The sequence below is a fragment of the Cottoperca gobio genome, chromosome 7 (genome assembly GCF_900634415.1).
Source record: "Cottoperca gobio chromosome 7, fCotGob3.1, whole genome shotgun sequence".
Classification (NCBI taxonomy): domain Eukaryota; kingdom Metazoa; phylum Chordata; class Actinopteri; order Perciformes; family Bovichtidae; genus Cottoperca; species Cottoperca gobio.
Genome location: NC_041361.1, coordinates 19,577,475 through 19,600,506, shown reverse-complemented (window position 1 = coordinate 19,600,506; position 23,032 = coordinate 19,577,475). Strand labels below are relative to the sequence as shown.

Sequence of the window (23,032 nt, the reverse complement as noted above, 5' to 3'; positions counted from 1 at the left end):
CAGGAAGTAATGGTTTGTTGACCTGTTCTCTTAAAGGGGAAGTGCCCCTATTATGTTTGTAATACACTCAGTGCAGAAAATACATAATTGCAGAGAAACATATTCGTAGTGTAGATATATATATATTGATTGAGGTAAACAAATACATACGATAGTCTTTCCAATATGGATTAATTTACCTGACACTACCCAACTTCTCTCATTCTTAATCCACCTTCCCTCCCTGTCATTCCCTTTAATATTCCATTTTGTCCTCCTTCTGTCCTCCCTTTCCAGCTCCAACCCCCCTCCCTCCTGCCACCCGACCACCTCTCTGTTTCACCTGACAGCGAGCAGCTTGCGCTCCCAGCCTGCAAGTAAGCCTGTGGTATCCTGTCTATGTCTGCCTACTCTCTGATTATATTCACCTGCAGTGCAAATCCAAGAGGCGGGCAGCAAGAAATCCCCAGTCGAAAAAAAAAACCTTTCACACAGGTGACTGTTGCTGTCAGCTTGCTCGGCATTAGCCAGATGAGACTGAAAGTACACTGTGGCATTTTCAATTACGCTCAACACACTGAGAGGACGGACATTTTAATATAGAAGGGATAGTGTAGTTGCACGTATGTACATGCTGGAAATTACATGTTCTTTACGTACTGTAGCAATCTGTTAAAAAGATAAATCAGATGTGACAAAGTGCATTGCAGTGAAATAATGTCCAGTCAAGGACATGGTAGTGGTTTGAGACACTGCCTCATTGTCCTATTTCACTTAAGTGTCCCTCTGGACCAAATTAATAAATATTAATGATTCAGTTATTGCAGTTATTAACGATCTCGTCTACCCAAAAATGTGTTTTCCTTATGTTTGTATCCATTCAAAATGTCTGACCTAGACTCTACTGACTTGTATCTGTGCAAAGTTTGTCACGAAAGAGGTGTTTTCACATTTCCTCTGGAGGATTTCTGTACACTTCCTTAAAAATCTGAGATTCAAATTTACCCCGGGCAAATTAGCAATTCAAACTAGATTAGGTACGTCACAAGTTTGAAAACCAATACCTGTCTAATACACAAAAGCCGCTAAAGCAGTGGTCTTCACTATTTTTTACGTGAGAGCCAAATTGATAGGGCAAAGTCAATAGGAGAGCCACTTTTACCGCAAAGTATGAAAAGCTACATCCAGTCATAAAAAGCATGTTTGTTTATTAATCTGTCATCCCACCCAGAACATACAATATGCAATGCAGCCAACCAATACATTCAATAAAAGCAGGATTATTTTAATACTGGGATGATGTTGTCAAACTCTGCAAACAATATTTCTGCTGAAGCCACAATGTTTGAGTCTGAGAAGGTTTTTTTTGCCCGAGCCAAAATCCATGAGATCTCAAAAGATGCCTCAGTCCAGCTGTATTAGTTGTCCTGTGTATGAGCCTTTGTTTTCCAGAAAGAGAAGAAGAAAGCTGCTCTGTTTTTATTTTATTTTACTAATTTCTCTTCCAGGTGCGTAAGTTTCGTTGAATTTTGGATGCCTCGTTTGGAAATGCGGCTCCAAATGACTTCGCTTGAAACCAGAGCGGGTTTGTTTGCACATTAAGCACAAAGGGTTCGACTCGAGGAGGACAAATAAAAATTCCTCTGTCCACTTGTCTTGAAATTGACTATGCTCGTTTTGCATGGCTCATACCTTTCTTTTTTTAACGGGAGCAGCTGTTGTCTGTCCACAAACCACATCTCCAGCATGCTCCAAAGCCAAATCTTAATTTTCCTCGTTTGTCACGCTTTGCTTCTGTCCACCTGGTGTGCAACTTTTTAATAAGAAATTGATCCATTTTACGTCTGTAGAAAGACGTGCTAACTAGCATGTAATGGTGAAACGAGTTGACCAGAGCCAAGCAAACGAAACGTAGGAAGTGCCAGGTTGGTCATAGTATCCTCCAATTAAAATGTTCAAATGTAGCGATATAAATTATTTTCCATATTCCATATTCATAAGCATGCATGTTAACATATTTTTAATGACCTTAAGTTTATTTATTTGTATACTAGCCCACCACATATCTACCCGTCCAAGAGCACATTCGCCATTGTAGTGTTGGATAGACCGTCAAAACTGGCAACTCCGCAGTGAGTCGTCAATAGACTCGTTGCACCTTCAAGAAGAGGTGTTTATTGAAGAGGATGCCGGTGTCGTGGATTTAGATCATGCGGACGAGTTTAACGTGGTGGAAACAGAGCAGCGTTAGACACAGTATTCAAAATGGAGACACAGACTGGAGCGGACAGGCGGATGAACGTGACGGTGAATCTGGATTTGGCGGAGATCCTGTGCGGCAACAGTACTCAGACAGGTATGTACATTTGACTATAGTTCATAGAACTTCTCAATATATAGTAAATACATCATAATAAAACGTGACATTATCCTCGATCGTAAATAGATCGATAGCTATCGTTAGCTTGCTAGCGAGAATTGTTATGAACCAGACAAGTTGTCCGCAAATTGCTCATCCCTAAATATTCAGTTCTCTACTTGGACATATCGACGTCTGTAAAGCTTGATAACTTGATTCTGTCTCGAAGTTTCTGCGGTTGAGGTTCTATCGTTGTCTGATGTCAAACGTCATATATTACGAGGCTGTATATAAAGCATTAGCTATGAGCTAACAAACAGACCGGAGGACAGCGCTGTTTTATAAAGTATAGTCTGTATACTGACCGTCTCACCTATAGTGCTTACGAGCCTGTTGTCAAACACAGGCATATAAATAGTATGAAATTAAGATGACGTTAATATAGGCCTTTTTTCTGGATATTGCATATTGTGTACATGTCCTTACCACTCTTCTTTTGTACATTTAGGTGTACATGTGAAAACTGTACAATTATGGAAGCAATTGAAGAGCTGCTGCCAAGAAAAGGATGTCGTGGAGGAATTCAATGAATATGAGGGACATGGTGCAAACACAACCTGCATAACAGATCACCCAGGATTCAAATCAAATTGTCTGGATGTTTGTGTGTTGCAGACAGCCTACCACAGGTATTCAAAGAGAGACAGACAACAAGCAGGTGATCAGCCACGTAATGAGTAAGTTACTTGTGTGCACAGATGTGTAGAGCTCAGAAACTTTGATGTATTTTTGGGAAGTCGAATGGTCACTCTGGCAAAGTTACAGAATACATAGATAAATAAGCGAATAAGGTTGAAGTGATTACCATTGACATGTATTAACTTGTATGTTACAGAATGTATCGCTATGTGGCATACCGCCGCTGAGATTTTGTTGGGGAATACTTGGTAAGAACCACAGAATGCCATCATGTGCCATTCAAAAGATCTGTGCTACATTTCCATCTGACAACTACACGTCGTTCAAGTATCCAGCACTTTATTAGAACCAATAACAAAACACAATGTCAGTTCAGTGATTGAATCTGCTTCTATACAGCACAACAGCATCCCTCTGGTTTGGTTCTTCCACCGACTGCTGAGTGGAGCTGGGACTTCGAAAGGTTCCTCATCAACATTGTCTTGGCACAAAGCATTGAGTCTCGGTCAAGAGTTCAGTAACATACTCTGCAAAAAATATGTTTTTATAATCAAGCATTAAATATAATATAATATAATATAATATATATATATATATATATATATATATATATATATATATATATATATATATATTTATATATTATGATGCTGACCTTTGGAACAACCAACTTGGATTGGAACTTGCAGTCCAGCTGACCTGACACGTGGTCGCGCCTGCATGGACTGGTGGTGTATCCGTGGAGGGGGATCCGTCTGCACAGCAATTTCTTTCTCACATGTCTGAAATGTACAAAACACAACTTTACTAATAAATCTTTCAAACCAGCTTGAAATTGTATTGCATGTTTATACATGTCTGCGTAAGGAAAATATCTAATAACATTCATAATAAAAGATGTGGTTGAATTGATTGAGAGAGCAATGATATCAAATTACACAAATATATGAATTATATACATGCATGTGGTGATTGTATTTTTATCACGTCATGTGCAGGTCTACTAGTACTACAACTGTAATGTACAGATGACGTACAGTCTGTATACTTACTGGTGTACACACAGCTTCCTCCCCAGTGTGGATGTCCAACAGATGGTCGCTGATCGTACAGGTATCCTCAGTTCTGTCAGTGGCTTCATTCACCAATGTTTCAATACCTCTGTAATAATAGGGTGATAGTTAAGGTAAATAGACTCACGCTTTTACTCAAACTTCAGAATAAAATGGGGAAGCCTGTTATAAACATTGAATCTATACTTAATTAAGCTAATGAAGTGTAATTAGCTAAAGTTATTAATACTACAAACAATAACACACAGATATTGGCTAGGGCCTGGTGCAGATAGATAGATTATTCATCCCGAAGGAAATTTAGGAAACATTTACATTAGTTTACATTTGTATGTCAACTCGTTACATACAGTAGGCCTAGACTGATTATGGCTTTATGCTTGAAACAATAAATACAGTAAACAAGTAGCACGGCTTACCTTTGCTCTCCCTTTTGGCGGATGCATTTCGTCGTCTCTTTGGTGGAGGACTCTGCACCGGCGGACGTGTTTGAATCGGCGTGCTGGCTTGTGCTGGCTGGGGTCTTGGCAGTATTGTAGGCGCAGCATCTGCGTTCAGTTTTAAATTCTTTTTGAATCTCATTTTCTTGGCGAGCATAGTTTGTACGAAACACGATCTCTCAAAGTGCTGCCCACTAATCGTCGGTTTCATTGACGTACTTGTCTTGTCCATAAACTCGACATTTTATCATCTTTTGGCCACAGAAAGCTAGATTTGGAGACGGCCCCACATCTCCATACAACACATCGCTTCACAATTATCCTTGACGATCGATTGTTGTCCGTTCTTTCTCGTAATAATTGACAGCAGTCTTTGCTGGACGCTTCAACGCAGACGAACACTGGCGGTGGCTGTAACGCAGACGAACACTGGCGGCGGCGGCTGTATTCTACTTGCGGCGGCTGTACTCCAAAAATGTAATTTCCTTTTGTACATTTTGGCATAAACGCTGAGAGGAAGGTGCACATTCCTCTCGCTCATCTGATCAACATTTATATGAGGCACAAATTTGTGATGTTTGAGAAATGCTTGTTCACTTGTGTTTAGTCTTTCTGCTTACACAGCTTTTCTGTAAGGTGACTTTAATTTCCTGACACGTCTGACTGAACAATATGTAATTTTCTGTTAATCAAAACACAAGGTTAAAAACACTGAATAAAGCATTTTCACATTATAAACCATTGATTTTCTGATGCAGTTCAGTGAACATAGGATGAAGGGGCTGCAAGCTAAATGCTAAGTTTTGCTCAGCTTGTTTCTCTAGTAACTTAAGATCCTGATGTTTATGAGGTTTTTACCCTGAGCCAAATTATTCGCAGAGGTCTCTTTCCTCTCCAAAACTAACACACCCGGTGATTAAATCCAGTGAAAACACAGAATAAATCAGTTTCACATTAAAAATCAGTTTTTCCCCGGGGGACAAAGGACGGAGGAGCCACAAGCTACAAACTCTGGCCGACAACCACAACGCTGTCACATGTGCAAAGGGCATAGGCTCTATTGCCATTACAGGCGACGAAATGAAACGGACCGTTACCTGGATCAAAATGACATATTTTTCTGGGTTTGAAAATGGTTGGAAATATTTTGAATAATGAGACGCAACTCAACAACATTTTAATGTGGAAATGTTAAATATTATACCTTTTAAGAAGAAGGACTGCACTTCCCCATCAAGATGCCTGTGTTGGTTATTTTCCTGCTGTAATGTTAGTCAGTTACAAAGAAGGAAATGTTTACTCGTTCATCAATTTCACTAACAATATGTACATGATTATGCCTCTTGACAGGGATATTTTATTAATATCTTTTGTAGATCTACAATTGACTACCAAATAGCTCCAAATGAGGGGAGATTGATGCCACCTGGTTCAAAGTGGTACTAATTCCAGAGATCCTGCCTGATTTGCCAGACAGGAGATTACATGGTATAAAAGATTTTGGAAGAAAGCGTACCCGTTGGTCTGTGTTTTTCACTCTCCAGGAAAATGGAGGAAGTTGTTTTTTTATTCATTAATGGTCTGTAGAGGACCCGAAGTGATCAACTAAACTAAATGGTTTATAATTTTTGGTTTTGTTGCCGGTATAAATCATTTTTGTTTATCTGGAAAATCAAAGCCTGCATAGTGGTCCATTCTTCCCACTCACACTACCAACCATTCTCACTCATTCAACACGCTAGCTTTAGGTGTAAGACATTGTAGTATTTTTACAGCTTTTCTTCTAATATGGAGCTTTATGTTCTATTCAGTGCAAATGAGCTATGTTACTTGATATTTAACTGGAAGCAAGTTGGAGGTTTTGCAAAGGATATAATGTTGCTCATTACAGTGGCAATGCCCCCTTTAAAGAGGTGACAGAGGCATAAAGAGCTAAGGGAGGCTGCAAAGGGAAGTAGTTCCTATATACTTCATCTCCATTAAAGAATGTTAACATCTTTTGTTAAAGTTGGAAGTAGTTATGCCCATTTTAAAGAAAAAATGCCCCACTTGCCTCAAAATGCCTGTGCACACCCAATTTTGCAAGAGATCCGTTGTTTTTCTGTGCCACTGCAGTACTCTATACTGTACATTGTTCAGCTGTGGCTCCATGTGATAATTTAGTAATATTTCTGCTCATTTACGATTCGTTCTGGTTCAGAGTCACCTGGGTACCCATCCTGCAGCCTGACTATTTTCAGCAGTTGTAGTTGGAGTAGGAATAGGAGAGACAACGATACCTTGTGATTTGGCCGCTCCGTGGCTGACCAGATGGGCTCTTTCCTTTCTCAGTCACTTTCCATAAAGCAGGCAATCAGTCAGGTTCTTAGGACACAGCCGACACCAATGTAGCCTTGACGCGGATTAGTCTGAGCCCACTGTCGGGCTGTGGCGCTGTTACTTTGCAACCTTGGGGAAAAATCAAGGTCTTGGGACTGTGATGTCTGATAAGGAGACACGCTCTCTGCATTATTTCAGTTGCTGGGCCAGAGAGAGCATTGTCGTATGACTTTGGTACGAGCAGATTTAATCCCTGGAGTGTGTTTGCCTTTATTGTTTTGTGTTTTGTAATCTAATTGAAGGCTAACATGTTATTCCCAAACTGATTAACTTGTAATACCCTTTTAAGCAGTATTGTATGCTTCCTGTATGGTTAACATTCTGACAAAGAAAAGATTGTTTTCTTCTTAAGACGCAATGCCCAAAAGGTTTGCTGCCTGCTGCCCTTTCTCTGTTATTTTCCCTCTGTTAATTGCTCATTAGGAGGGAAAATGTGGTTTTAATTTTCTGCCGGTCCAGACAGCCTGAAGTTCATTAGAGCTGAAGTCCAAACTTCACAGAGGCACAGTGTCTCATTTTGCCCGTGTAGACACAAACAGCAACGGCTTGTTGGTAATACATCCCACAAGAGCCTTTTAGTGGGTGTTGTTTGTTTGCTTATGGAAGAACTTAAATATGTTTGAACCACAACTTGTCAACATGATGAATTTCTTGGTTATCAACGTGCTGCCTCTGCCTTATTGCATATTTATGCAATTTTTCTCAAAAGCAAAATTTCTCCTCAGAAGAAAAAAATATAAAGTTTGGTGAACAAACCACGGTAGGACTATGTTAACAGCAAAGCACAAATAATGGCTAGTCTGGGGATCCTTACTTTAACTCAAGCTTATACTCACTAAGAGTCTATGGCCATGCTAACAAATGGATGTAATGTTAAAGAAAACTGTTTGACGACAGACGACAGCAGATGGGTTCAGAGATTAATTTTTCTCTCCACACTGACTGTTTACCTGCAATTAACCAAAGCCTTCTCAAACAAGATTGGTCAATACATTCAGACTACAAACTGAAACCAGAACGATTCCAATGCCAAAATCTTACCAGTTGATCCACAGATTCTGCATTCATATGCAGATATCTGTTAATAGAGATAAGGGTTCAAATAACTCATCATCATAGCAAGACAACAAATTAGGGAAATATCGTGGTTAGACTGTCAGGAAATGAACAACGCTCTCTCATGTAGAAGTTTAGCATTTGTGTATAATAACATCGCTCGAGTCATAATTACTACGGCTGTTTTGGGATTTGCCACTTGTAGCGTATGCACTGTATGTCGTTGTGGGACACTTGCTGCAACGACTGATTCTAACAATAGCATGTGATGGTTTCTATTATGGAATCATTGACTTTGCTTTCAGATGCTAGAACTAATGAAAATGGATGTGGGTCGCATTGATTTTCTTACCTGAGTGTTTTAATATCTGTCCGGTGCTGCAGGTGCCAACATGAACCAACCATCAGGCTAATCACTAAACTTAAATAATTTCTTCCTTTTTTCTTCTTTTCTTTCTTCCCCTTCGGCTGGCTTCTTCTCCTCTCTCCCTTCCAGTGGTCGTGTTGTATTTGCAGGCCGTGGGAACCAAAGAATGGAGGGAGGTATGTTAAGCAACCTTCTTCCTCTCCAATATCCAATATTTGTGTATACCTGCCAGATATATTGTCTTACGGGAATGCAAAATTATTAACTTCAAGAATTTTTCATGATGCTAGTGACTTTCAGTCAAGGCTGGGAGAGAAAGAGAGGGGGGAGAGGGGGGGCAGAGACAACTACTCACTGCAAACTCAGAGAACTTCACTTGCCTACTGAAGTGTAACCGCTGTCTGAAACGGACTCAGGAAAAAAAAGAGTCATACGTGACCCAAGCTGATGAATTAGTAGTACACGGTAAGGTTATAAATAAATAAAAAGAATCTCGTTATATCAGGTTTCTGATGTTAGATATCATGACTCAGGGCTGGGAGAAAAAAGAAGGAAGATTCCCTTTTCAGTCTCATCAAATATTCACAGTCTGCTCCTCAAGACTTCTAGCTGTCTCGCCCTGTGTCACTCTTATTTTAAAGAGTGGTTATGTGACTTTCTGTTCATTAATGCTTCTTTGAATATCTCCTCGGCACACAGACATATTTGCATGTCGTCTATTAGCCCTATTTTCCCTTATCCTATTTGCCTATGACATTTTGTCTTTAGTCGGTATATTTACCCATTTGCAAATTCAAAGTCAACACTGAGTCAGTGACGGCTTTGCCACCACTGATCCCCTCACTTCAGGATACCTCACACCTACTTTATTCCATGTGGCAGGGCTTAATCAAAAACCCGGCATGAACTGCATCGCAATCAGCAGAGTAAACATCTCGCTGTCAGCCACAACATGAACTGATAATTATGCTTAAATGGAAACCTGACAAATCCTTTGTTTTCTTTTGACATAATGTTTTTGCATTATGGCAATACTCAATATATCATTTGTGGATGAAATGTTGTCCTTTGAGGGACATTTTGAGCATTTGCATTCCTCATTAGCAAGACAAAAAGAAAAATCAATTCGTTCAAGGACCATTTGTTTTTTATTAAATCACTATCTATCTCTTCCTCTCTCCATTGTGGAGTGTTTACTTGCGTTTTTTCTTCCGGCTGCGTGAGGCTGGTTGTCGTGATCGCAGGAGGTACCATTTTCTGCAGGCAATGAATATAATCCAGACTACAAATCTTCTATGGTGGCCCATGGAGGACTACATACTGTATGCTCTAGAACTAGAATAAAGGCCTGGTCACACTCACTTTTAAAACATTTTATGGTTGAATGTATTTACTTTATTGGAATCGTCGCAATTAGTACATTCAATTGCGTAAATGAAGTAAATCTGCACAACTTTGACGCATTCATTTGCGACATTGACCATCTTCATACTGCTAACCTTTGATAGAATAGAGAGCTGGAGAGTCCACATTTCGGAAAGTTATCGTAGGTTATTAGCTCTGTTGAAAAGCAACTTTTATTTAACCTCCTTTGTATAAAGGGCTCCACAAAATAGAATAACTTCTGAGACAGGAGTCTTTTGAAGCGGAACATTTTTGCTAAGGCGCATGGAGGGTTTTCACCGTGACACTTTGTGGTCTGATTATTTCCAGGTCATCTCGTTTGCATAAAGGACCTGAAAAACACTTTTTCTCAAATCAGCTTTTTTCTATGGAAAATTTGGGCCCTACATAAACAAACTAATATCTCAAACAATTTGTTTATTTTCAATTACATTATTTCTGTGATTGTGTTTTTGTTTGTGTTATTCTCACTGGTTTGAAGAGGGTGAGGCTCAGTTGGAAAAATGGGATGTCACATACTTACTTAATCATGAATGTTTAATATATTAAGAAAAAGTCATTCAAAGTAACCTTTTTAATTATAACGACCTTAAATACATCTTAATCTGGGTACTTTTCAGGTGTTGAGTCCGCTCTACCAAGGTCACGCTGTAGAACACAAACACAGTGCTAATTTCAGGGTCATATAAAACACACTGGCTAGAGACCTGCAGATTTACTCTGAACATACACACATGGGAAACAACAGCACAAATCCTCCTTTCATGCACTGCTGTTGTTATTATTCAGAGTAATGTTTATTCTCAGAGGTTGGCTTAAGAACTCAAAGGGGTAGAAATACATGGTATTAGTAACAGATCCAGTCCTATGTACATAGCCAATGCTGAAACCAATAATTGTCTTTCCAACTGATCTGCTTACTGTAGGTAGGACAATGAAAAGCATCACCCCCAGTTACAAAGCAATTCCCTAACCGTCACGTATGCCCCAGCTCCCATTAACCGCTCAGTGAGATTATAAACCCAAAAATAGAAACACTATAAGAAAATATCAGAGGATTTTCCTTTTGGTTCGATACACCAGGTAGGTTCTGAGGTCCACTACACTCCCCTGTGTAGCCTTGGTAATGGCTAGACTGGGGATGCAGTTGATTGCATGGATCATGTGCGCTGCGCACTAAAGACATGAATCGAGGTATTGAGGCTGCAGTGAGGCAGTGCCAAGATCAATAGCTCATTACACGGTGCTGTCGGGCCAGGCCGCGTAAGCGAGTCTGGCAGTCCACCGGGGGGATTACCGGTGAGATTGTCAGCGAGATGGAGAGAAGGCCTGGCCCAGGAGGGAGGCTGGACCTCGGTCAAATGTAGCTCAGATTAAGCTGTCTGATTTCTCCGGGGACACAAGACTTAGCACATAGCACAATGAAGCTCAGTATGATACAGTGTGGTCATATTTTTGCAAAGGAGATTCATATTTATGTATTCCAATCCTGTGTGAAATATTACAATGGTAATCTGGGTTGCTGCTGAATCTCATTAATTTTTATTAAGTTCTTTCTCTGGTGTGTGTGTGTTTCTTGGCGTGAGTATCACAACATGTGTGGGCTCAAGAATCAATTCTGCTATTAGCACCAATTATCTCTTCCTTTCTATTTTCGTAGTTTGGAAGGACTGAGGTGATCGATAACACTCGGAATCCAGATTTCGTCAGGAAGTTTGTCCTCGATTTCTTCTTTGAAGAGAAACAAAATCTAAGGTTTGATGTGTAAGTAGTCTGACAGTATATCATTATTATTTTTCTGAATTAATCTGAATTCATTTCATTCTAAATTTGGATACATTCTGATATGTAAATACTTCAGTGTGGGTTCAGAGTAACAAACCAAAAATAGCAAATGCCTTTGATGACATTTGAATAAATTCTCTCTCTGCAGGTCTTCAGTTTAATGAAAAGCCCGATTGGGATAAGTGAACAGGCAAATGACGGCTAAGATTAAATGCTGGGAGGTCCAATCATGGAAGGAGATTTTTAAAAAGGTCACTTGCGAAGTTTGCTTGATACCCCCATTGATTAAATTAGTGTGTGAATACCTGCTTGGCTATTCTGTTCAGTTCACCTCCCTGTTATCATAAATCAATAACAAGGAAAGATCACTTACATGCCTCTGTGGCTTTAACCAAGGCACAGCAATGTGCTTTTCTTGCTCATTGGGGTCTGTAGGGCGGGAGCTTGTATACAGTTTGAACATGAAAATGGAACAGGAACATTGTTTGTGATGATTCTGTTCTGTTGGTGTTGTAAATAATTCATACCTCAGAGCATTCCTCCTGCTTTGCAAGGTAATTCCCTATTTTGATCCGCAAATAAGTTTTGCAAAATAACCCAGATACTACAGTAGAATTTCAAAATATCATACATGATACAACACTATCACTAGCTCTTATTTAATTTATTTTTAATTGGAAAAGGTTTGCTAATGATTAAAAGTACTGGACAAGTTCTGAGAATATTTTTTATAAAAAAAATGTTTTGGGATGTTTTGGGAAATATGCTTTTTGTGGGAATTGGATGAGAAGATGGATAAAACTCATGTCTTTGTGATAATTATGAAGCTAGAGCTGAGAGTCAATTGGGTTAGCATATAGAGTGGAAGCAGGGGAAACTTGCTAGCATTGGTAAAAATGTAAGTTATGTCTACCAGCAGCTCTAATGGTAGTAATTTTACATCTTGCTTCCTAATCTAAGTTAAGTGCTAATGCTTTCTCCCCGCAGCTGAAATTAATGAACAAATAAGCATATTTTGCTGGTTGTTGACGTATTGCTTGAATTATTCTACTGATCACTCAACAGCAACACTAGGCTAATAACTTGTTATATGAGCTGCGTTGCTCAACACAGTTTTAGCAAACTGGTCTTTCAACAATCTCCAAACCCGCATGTCTCTTCTGTTTGTGTGTTTAAAGTTATTTTTTGGGGCTTTTCATGCCTTTATGCATCAATAACAATATAGTGACACCCCTAAGAACTCAATCATTTTTAAAACTCTTGAACATCCCCCAACTCAAACAAAACAAAGTGATTCCTGAATGCAGCATTACTAGCTAGCTGTAGCTAGATGAATTTTAGTAGTTGACTCCCCTCACCTCCAACCCGAGTCAAGCTAACATGTCTATCCACCGAACGCACGGAGACGATATTTATACAAACCCTTCCATTCAGTCAGCAAATTTCCCAATGCCCATGTTGAAGTAATAGACTATTACTGGGATTAGTAAGTGCAATTTAATTACAGATGTTTTACTCAGTAATGTGTTACTGCCCAACACATAAAAATGAGGCAAGGAAAATGTTTCTCTTAGAAGTAAACAGCTTAATTTATTTCAAGACCAGAGGGTCTATCTATATCTCTTTAAATGCATTGTCACAATTTATTATTTTTGTTAAAGGTACAATGTGGACTCCAGAAGCTGTAACATTTCCAAACACGTAAGTAGCTATGTCAAACTCAAAGCATGAGTAAATCTATTTAGTATACTCTAAATCTGTTTTGTGACTAAGGCTTTTTTTCCCTCCTCTTAACAAATCAACTCCTGGGAGAGCAGAAGGTCAGTAGTGCATATGCAAATTGTGTTATTCTCATGAGTCCTGGTATTATTATTATATCCTCCATTCATTTCACTTTTTATTTTCCAATATATTTCAGTGTCCCTTGAAGGGACTTGTGATTTTTCTGTTTGATTCACTTTCATTTTATTGTATTTTTCTCCCATTCTTTCATCTCATTTCATCAAAGACTAACACCAACAGCTCTCACCCGGAAAGCCTCCCATGTAGTCTTGTTCTTCATTTTGTCTGTCTGCATTTTATCATTCGCTCAGGTAAAGCAACTCTCAGAACTCGACTTCAAAGTGAAAGCAGATGTCATTTGACACAGTATACTACATCAGATTGTACACGTTGGGGCATTTACAGGAGCTACACACAGATTCAGTTTGTGGGACTCGCACTTACACTTGCTCGCCCACACGCGACACACATCAACACATAATACTCTGCAGGAGTTTGATTGTGTCGTGTCATCTCCCTGCTTTGTTGCCATATGGTTATTTCTCTGTAGTGTGCAGGCTGGTTGTTAACTTCAAACTCTGTTGTTCAATGAAAATGCTGATTGAAGAGGTAAACACTCTATTTTCTACCATGAGGACATGCCTTCTGCACAGTGTATTGCTTTTAAATATAATCAGTCAACAAGCACCTGCATAATGCACCCTGCTACGACTTTATGGGCATGACCCAGTTGGGTTAATGCATGCTTATATAAAAGGTTAAATTAAAACTTACATTTAAAGTGACACTTTTAATAACATGAGATTAAACTTCAATTGAACTTTAATAACTTTAATATATCCAATTACAATTTATGGGCTTTCATAACTGCTGTTGAGCCTATTATCTTCAGTGGTAACCCTGTATATGAAAGCACGCAAGACCTAGAAATCTAATGTAGTAATAATGTGATTAGTTCAATGTGTGACTAATCACATTATTACTACATTAGATTTCTTGACTGGTTCTTCTCTGCTAACTTATTAACTCAAAAAGGTTTAAGCACTGCTAATAAATGGGAATCTTTAACAAACTGAGCAAACTGTCGTCTTAGAGATGCATAAAATTAAGAATCGCACTGCGGCTGCATCAAGCTGGGCATTATTAAAGGATATGTTCACATCTTTTAAGTTTGTCTTACTTAGTCAGGAGGAAGATTGGAACAGGTTTGTACTTGCTACAATTATTCCTCCTGTCCATACTGGACATCATGAAATCCCTTCTGAAAGTGATTTCACTGTAAACTGAGGAAATCCACAGTTCTCTTTCAGTACGATAACATAGCTGAAGCTAAAATTACATTTCAGAAGTGAAGTTAAAAATTCTGGGTATCTTCTAAGTTATGGTCTTTTTTTTGTACGAAATTCCCTCTTTGTGTTACCATCCCTCTACCACGTTACAGCATAGAAACACTGTCGAGGGAACCAAAATGAGATAATTTGGTACTGAAAAGACTAAGTGTGGAAGATCCTCGTTATTTGCCTAAAGGCTGTCCAGATTATATGGTTAAAGGTTTTTCCCAAAATCAGAAACCTAATTTTATGTATTTGGTAAAATCTGTAGTTTTGACAATCATCAATATTAGGCCGTCTTGGCTCAATTGATGAGTGTCAGGATCAAATAACATAATCATGATCCCATAGGCATTCAGGAATTTAGCAGACAAAACAAGTAAACTAAGGGGGCTGCCTTTTTCCAAGCTTTGTGTGAGGGGCGGCCCATAGTCTTAGTCTTTGAAAACCCCAGATATAGGCTACACATTGCCATCTTACAAGCCACCTGCTAAAACATACCTGATATGCCTACTTGGTTGAAAATGTGTCACCAAGACAGGGATTTCCCTCCCGAGGTCTCGATACAAGCGCAAAGTTTAGTTGTGCAGTTCAAAGATTTCAGAAACACACAATATTCGTTTTTCCTCCATTTTGCCTTCTTTGTCAGGCCGGCTGCCTCGTTTGTATCGTCGGGTATTCGCTCAGCGCGCAGCCCTGCACACTTGCTTTGCTCGACGCAGCAAAAAAGCCGTAGTGAAACAGAGAGCCATTAGAAATAATGACTTTCAGAGCGTAGTGGTTGCCGATGTCCCATCGTGTCTGAAAAGGGCCTAAAGACTGCTGAAACATCATATTACCTCAGTGTCACGACCTGGCTCTGAAGCCATGACAAAACAGAGGGAGATGCAGACGGAAGGAAAATAACCAGTAATTTATTCAGCAAAGAGTCATAATAAACCCTAAATAGACTAAGACAAGGATCAGATGTGGTCATCAGTAATCGGCGGTTGAGGGTGTATGAATAGTGTGAGGAGGAGATGTTGCTGTAAAAAGAGAACAAAACAATAATGTAAAGGAGCAAAGAGGGCTTTGCGGCCAGGAAGGCCCGGGTGCTACCAACAAAGGTGATCAACACCTCCAGACACCTGCTGCATCAGAGACAAAGTAGAACACCACGTCATACTCATAATTATAAGAATACATTTTTGCATAGAAGTGCTGTGGATTTTATCACTTATATTAAAAAAGCATCAGGAAGTGATACCTTTAAAGGTCTGAAGAGGGGGAATGATCCCAGCAACACTTTAAATTCTTAGTTATCTGAGGGTTGTATTACAGTACGTCTCACTTGGCTGGACCCGTCATGCAATTAATTTTCTCTTCCATCTTTTTACCCCTAAAGGACTTTCTGGGCCAGACATTCTGTACCCTTGGAGAAATCATCGGCTCCACAGGAGGGCACCTGGAGAGAACCCTCTCGTAAGTCCCCGTTACATCCTATCCTGACTTGAGGAATTTCTGCCCTCTTTTTTAAAAAAAAGAAAATCATATTCATGACCGAAATGAGAGTTTATGGATGCTGTGGAAAACGGCACCGTACGAGTCATCTCATGAATGTGTATAGACTCACCAAGTTTAAATAGCTTCATCTATTATATTGTCAGATCAGAGTGAGAGGTCAGATCTGCCTTCTGCATCGTCGCACACTGAGCTGTTGTTGAAGTAGTAATGACTTTATTTTTTGTAAAAAGCAACTGAGGGGCTTAGCAGCCATGCAACAGTATTTTGTTCTGAGGGAACAAATACAGAATCTGATATTTTCTTCTTAGTATGTTGGTGGTATAAATCAATGAATTTTAACATAATACAAAAAGGGAGATATGAATACATTTTTAGAAAAAAAAAAAAAAAAAACCTTTGATTGCATTTCAGCAGTGTAGACATGCAGAGAGATGTGAGGTCAGAGAAGTCACAAGCAAGATTTTGATTGCATTTTATTGCAAGTACAATATTGTACAACACTGACACACAGCGTGTCAGTGTTATGGAGCTCATACATAGGGAAGTATAGAGAGCATGAGCGTCATAAGATGTATAACTGCACGTTTGTCTGCATGAGAAAATAGAAACAGGGTTTAATTGGGTTTTTTTTCCTTCTTAGTTTGTAGCTATTTTAGTGCAGCAAGTAGAAACTGATCTACAGTAAATTATTCCTGACCCCCATTCTGATGGAAGGAGGTTTATCAAAAATGTTACTTTAAGTGAAAAATTATATGGTCACTTACAGTATACTGGTGTATTTCATGACTGTGATATTAATGACAAACTGTCTTATGCTGTATTGAGTGGCGCATGAACTGATTTGTAAGAGATTGAAGGTAAAAGTCTAAAAAAAAAAAAACTAAGGAAAAAATATGAAATTGGCTGGGTAAAATTATAGTGAATTGAGTCAAAGAGCAAGGCTTCGTTTGAGAATTGCTCCTTACTGACTAGCTTTCTAGTGCATTTACCTTGACAGCTTCAGCTGCAGCTTTGCCTTCCTCTGAAGTGTTCTGGGTGGTGTTGAGATGTGCACCGTCAGGTCACCACCACCTGTGACACTTCTGAAGAGAGCTTTAGCTGAATCTGTCAAGGTAACCAAAACAAGTAAGCTACTGTGAGCAAGAAATACGTAGCTCACAAATTATCTTAGAAAGACCTTTTACAACTGTTAGTTAGGATTCTTTGCGTTCCCCTCTAGGGTTGCAACCAATGTTTATTTTCTCAATCACTTTTGTCCATAAAATGACCAAAAATTGGGAAAAAACATGCATCAGTTTCCCAGAATCCAATGTGTCGATTCAAATACAACTAAATAAAATAGTGAAAAGCAGAAAGTACACACTTTGGAAGCAAGAGTTTTGCATATTTGCTGGAAACATTACAAAACAATGAATACATTATCACAATAGCAATTCATTTTCTGTTGATGCACTTTTAGTTAAAGCTCGACTGTCACCATTCAAAAGTTGTTGAGACATTTCACTCAAATCCATAAGTATCAACCTCATGGCGGTCATCTTGTAGATGTTGAGATATGTTGCAGGGTAAGTGGAAATTTTGACATATTTATGGCGCTGAGGAAAGGTCAGGGGATCATCAAAGTTATTAGGAGTGATCCTCTCCGTGAATCTCCATGGTCCATGAATGTGTGCAAAAAATTGGATGGCAATTCCCCCTATAGTTGTTAAAATATTCCAGTTTAGATGAAAATGGTGGACCAGTAGACTGACAGATAAGAACATTTCCTATGGCCTCTCACAAGGCTAAAATGTGAAGGAACTCTGTCACAAGGTTGGTGAACTCAAAAGCACGACTCCGAGACGGATGTAAAGTAACAACATGAAATACTTTACTGAAAACAAAAGTATTAAACAATAGCGCTCATAAGGAGGATTTTACTAACAATCAAAGTATCAAATAAACGATCACTCACGAGGAGGAGAACAAAGAATTAAACAAAAGATCACTCTCTAAGAGGATATCAAAATCTAAATACAAAACAAAGACTCTCATAATGAGGCACATTGAAAAAGCTAAACTTGACAAAAACCTGACCTGATCACGCGTCGAGACTTACGACATCTGAACAAGTACGAACTGGCACAAGACAAAGGGGAGACAGGACTATTTAAACATGAGGTGAGAGGGCACAGGTGGAAACAATCAGGGGCGGGGCAGACAATCACACCAAGGGAGGAAGTAAAGGGATCTGGAAAGAGGGACAAGAGGCAAGTATAAAATAAAACTGGAAGTGCACGACGAGACTAGACATGAGTGAATCTAACTACACAAAGTTCACATGACAACCACGGACTAACATGAAACTAAACAAAAGCCTGACCTAAACACTAAACATGAACATAAATACAGTTAACATAACTGACCAGACACAACATAAAATCATTTAACCCTTGGCCTAAGGTCCATTTACTAGCTTTTACTAGAGCTTTTTTAACCACATCTCATGTTTATCCTCAGCATAGAGAGTTTTATTACCTGTCAGTTCTCTCTGTTATCGCGTAAAACAACATTATATAATTCAACTGACAACCGAGTTATCTCCATGAAAACTGACCAAACTACGTCCACTGCACAAGTCCACGTGAAGTAGTTTGAAAGCTCTTGAGGTCACAAGTTAACTTTTGTATTTGCTGTGTTTGTCAGTCAGCTAATTCAATCCCTAAAGCTTCTTTGGCGTTGCTCAGGGAGTTGTAGCTCCACCAACAGCGACAGCGCAGACTATAAAACCTAAATACTTGTATAATTCAAATTCAAATCCGTCAATAGCAAGTAGAGTTTTTTTGTCTGGAATGGTAGTACAGTAAATAAATCACCGCCACTGACTTTAGCAGGACTTGGTGATGAGTCCAGTCGGCTGGGGCCAGTTTATGGCCCTTATGCTGCTGCTGCTGTCTTCTGCCAGTTGCACTATTGACATGTTTTAGAGAGCTTATCATGTTCAGACAGACCAAACAATCCGCCCGTTATGGTCTGACGGCCCAAATGCCACATAGCTTGGCAAGCGAGGGGCGAGGAGAAAAAACATAAAGCGAGTGTAGATAGAGGGGGGGGGAGCAATAAAGTATTTTACATTTTGGAATCATTGGAATGCAAAGTGAATGTGATTCCAGTGTCTGTAGACACATGGAATGACTGATACAAATATAGCGACTAAACCTGACAGAAAAATGATAGAGAATAATTTGGCACCCAATGCATAACAAACTCAGTTAACATTTATTTTTAAGCCTTAGTATGTCTTATTTTAACCCTGTCAGACACACACAAATGTTGGCAACATAGATTCAATTGATAGATTTATGCCCCCTTCTTTTAAATTGCATGGACTCTTAAAGACTGGGACGATTACTCACACTCATCACAAACATGCCATTAGTTCCATGTGATTAATCATATTTTCACTCTATCTATTATTGGAATTCACCTTGAGGAGAGGAATGAAAAAAGTGACATAAGCGAAAGGTTACATACAATAAGACCTCTGTCTGAAGGATTTTTATAATGACTTATTCTGTGATTAATGGGGGACAATGGAGCTTAAAGACACCGACAAGGAGGATTCTCCAACACGGTACAGATAACACCCCGATTTATCCATCAAATTAACACATGCCTCTAGGAAAGCACTTGCAGCATACCGGAATTTCAACTCAGTTCATTTTGATAAACAAGTGAGTAAAAAAGTCAAATTTGGATAACATGTGACAGGATTTGCCAACTTTTTAAATCATATTTGCTCTTTTTTTCTGTTAATTCAACAAGTATGTGATCATGATATCAGCTGTTTCGCAAGTCTATTGCCCTCATAGTTGGTGTTGTAAAATGAATATGCAGATCTATAGTGTAGAGCAGGGGTGCCCACACTTTTTTGGCATGTGAGCTACTTTTAAAATGACCAGGTCCAAGTGATCTACCTGTATTAAAAAATGCTGCGACCGGGGGGTGCTAGTGCGTAGTTCACTCCTCTCCACTCTGTAGGTGTGTGCGGGAGTGAAACAGAGCGGAGGAGGGAATTTGAATGCGCAAGGCAAGAAAAAAACTAAAAACTTGAATTTCAGGGAGCGCAGGGTTCCGTTGGGGAATATATATATATATATTTTTTTTTGTAACAATGCGTGATCTACCCGCACTACACTCGACCTTTTGGGCACCCCTGGTGTAGAGATACCTCAAGGAGAGAACAAAGTGGTGTGATGTGTGCGTGTCTTTATTATGTCTCACGACCAACTAGAAGGAGACTCGGACGCCAAGGCCGTGCCCTATATCTCAATGTTAACGAAAGCGTAAAATAATTTGTGTATCCGTCCCATGATTCAGATCCAAACAAATAGCCATTGAGATAAACCTTTATGAAGTTTAAGTCTTTTGAAATGGAATCGTGCCAAGTATTTGCCATCAGATAATAAAGTGGAATTTGAAAAGCTAGAATTTTCTTCTCATGATACTCCATTAAAAAGCCAATACACCTACCAAAATCAAAAATGATTAAAATGGCTGCTAAATGCTCCATTATGTTTCCCAGCTAGTCCCTAACGTTTGGTCCTGGGCAGGTGGATTACAGTGGGATGTATCAGAGCTCTGTCACTGAAGACAGCTGCCTGCTGTAGCTGGAAACTATGCTGATGACAGCAGTGAGAGTGAATTAAAACTGGTTCGTCACTACGGGCGACCCGGTTAACGTTATGCATAGTCATTTGATCCTCTGGGTATTTAAAAATATTGATTAGTGCATAAATTATACCTGCACTCAAACAAACAGAATGCAAGACAACTTAAAACACCAAGGCATATTCTGTACAAATATTTAACTGAAGCTGCCATTCTATTTCCCACAATCCTAACAAAATTCTCCGTTTTCTCTCAAATTTTCTATGCCATGTATACAAAAATCCGTAAAATACACCAGTCAAAAATACCTCATGGCCTCAATTCTCTTTGAAGACAAACGTTTTGCATTTAAAAAACAGCCCAAACAAGCAAAACAATACAGCAGAGATACACAACTGTTACATTAATCCCTAATGATCCCTCGATACACGTGTCCGTGGCTTTGTCGCTGAAATACCTACTTCCTCTAAATCGCCCCACCCCTCCCCCTCCACTCGCCACCACAACTGAGCCGTTTGGCTCTTGACGGCCTGAAAGATTCAGCGAGAAGCAAAATGAAAGGAGCTGAAGAGAACAGCTTTACAAGAAGTGTTTTGGGAGGAGGCTAAAAATAAAAAAGGAAACATCACAATAAGAGACCAACAGAGCACAATCACTATTCCTCCCATATGGTCAGTGTCTCCGATGGTTGCCTGCTGTCTGGAGCTTCTGATAGATCAGACATAGCAAAGCCCAAGGGGGAGAAACACGGGAGGATGAAGGGAGGTAAAGGGGGTGATGAAAAGTGAAAGGGGAGGTATGTAAAGGGTGACAGAAAACTCATCAGACAAAGAAAAAGAGGGAGGATGGAGACCAGGAGAAGGGAAATTAATTCACCAAAAAAGGAAACAAAACAAGTGACGGAGATTGAAAAGGTGCAAACGATGGAAGAGAAGCGGCGAGAGCAGAGAGGATGATGAAGTTGGGAAAAGGGAGTTGGTGCGATAGAAAAAGAAAGATAGATGCAGGGAAGAACAAATTTCCTGAGAGAGACAGAAAAAGACAGATGTGTTTTACTTTCCTAGAGTTCTTCTCTACACAGTATGTGATTTAATTTAAAAGACATGAGACACACACACACACACACACACACACACACACACACACACACACACACACACACACACATAAAAAAGTTTGGTCAAAGACAACACAGACCCTGTATATAAAAAAACTTCAGTTATTGATTTTTCTTTCTGCATCTGCTGCCTTTAAACACACAAAGAGTCCGAAACATATATGGCTCCGGTAGACTCCTCACGTTGGTGGGTGTATGTTTTTTATAGGTCAACAGTTTTAGAAATGGGCTTCATGCTGCGTGGCGAACTAAGCACTCCTTTCCATTTACCTGTGTGTTGCTATGGTAACAGATGGGGGCTATTAGCCGAGGCGGTAGAAGTACAATGATCCAAAATACACCCTTTTAAAAAATACATGCATAGCTCGGCGGGATATACGACCACATACCAAAGGTATTTTTTTCGAGATAAATGCTGTATATATAATGTATGAATTAATGTATATAGGAAACAGAGCAGTACTGAGCATGACATAATTGTTTACCCTACCACATCATCACCACTTGCAGTTAAAAAGTAAGCAAAAACCAGACAAATCCCCCATTTGTAAATGTAATCTGAAAAAATGAGGCTGATCTATTAACAATCCCACATGCTGCCAGTCGCCCAGATGTAGATTGATGACGTGGATGGTCGACTAAATAAACTGTCCCCCGGGATGGTTGCTGGGTGTGTGACAGCAAACCAGCCGTGTCACAAAATTACACCTGTCTGGATTTTCACCGTGAGACATTGCTCAGTCTGTGGGCGGTATGTGTCACAGGGCAGGGTGTGTAATTGGGGGCAGTTGGTGGGCTGCCTTCTGCTGGCAGATCGACAAAGACCAGCACACACACACATAGTACCACAAAACAGAATTGTCAGCTACACACACAATAAGTTATTTTCTGCTCTGTGAGAGGTAGTAAACAGTGGCAGATTGCAGGCAGTGTCATGTTACTGAGCTGAAGAAGGCATCTGCGGGTGTCGTCTTATCCTGTTGCACACACTAATAAAGACTGACAGGTAGGAACACATTGTTAGAAAGTTGCTTCTGAATTTATCATGTGTTCCATTCGTACTGGGAAGTCAGAATTTCCGAGTTCTTAGTCGAAAATTTCAACTGGA

The 23,032-nt window shown here is 39.5% G+C and overlaps 1 protein-coding gene and 1 long non-coding RNA gene across 2 annotated transcripts in view; one reads left to right on the top strand and one right to left on the bottom strand.

The window, feature by feature from the left end:
- The window catches only part of LOC115011041 (copine-9-like), a 78,560-nt gene that overhangs the window by 14,030 nt on the left and 41,498 nt on the right, over window positions 1-23,032 (top strand). The window contains exons 3-6 of the mRNA XM_029435971.1: window positions 8,482-8,528; window positions 11,417-11,520; window positions 13,203-13,242; window positions 16,036-16,115. Of these exons, the coding sequence (XP_029291831.1) occupies window positions 8,482-8,528; window positions 11,417-11,520; window positions 13,203-13,242; window positions 16,036-16,115 (271 nt within the window). The remainder of the gene's footprint in view (window positions 1-8,481; window positions 8,529-11,416; window positions 11,521-13,202; window positions 13,243-16,035; window positions 16,116-23,032) is intronic.
- On the bottom strand, window positions 17,351-18,273 carry LOC115011043 (uncharacterized). The gene is made up of 2 exons (XR_003832550.1): window positions 18,234-18,273; window positions 17,351-17,853 (listed from the first exon to the last, which is right to left on the bottom strand). It is a non-coding gene; the product is annotated as an uncharacterized LOC115011043 (long non-coding RNA).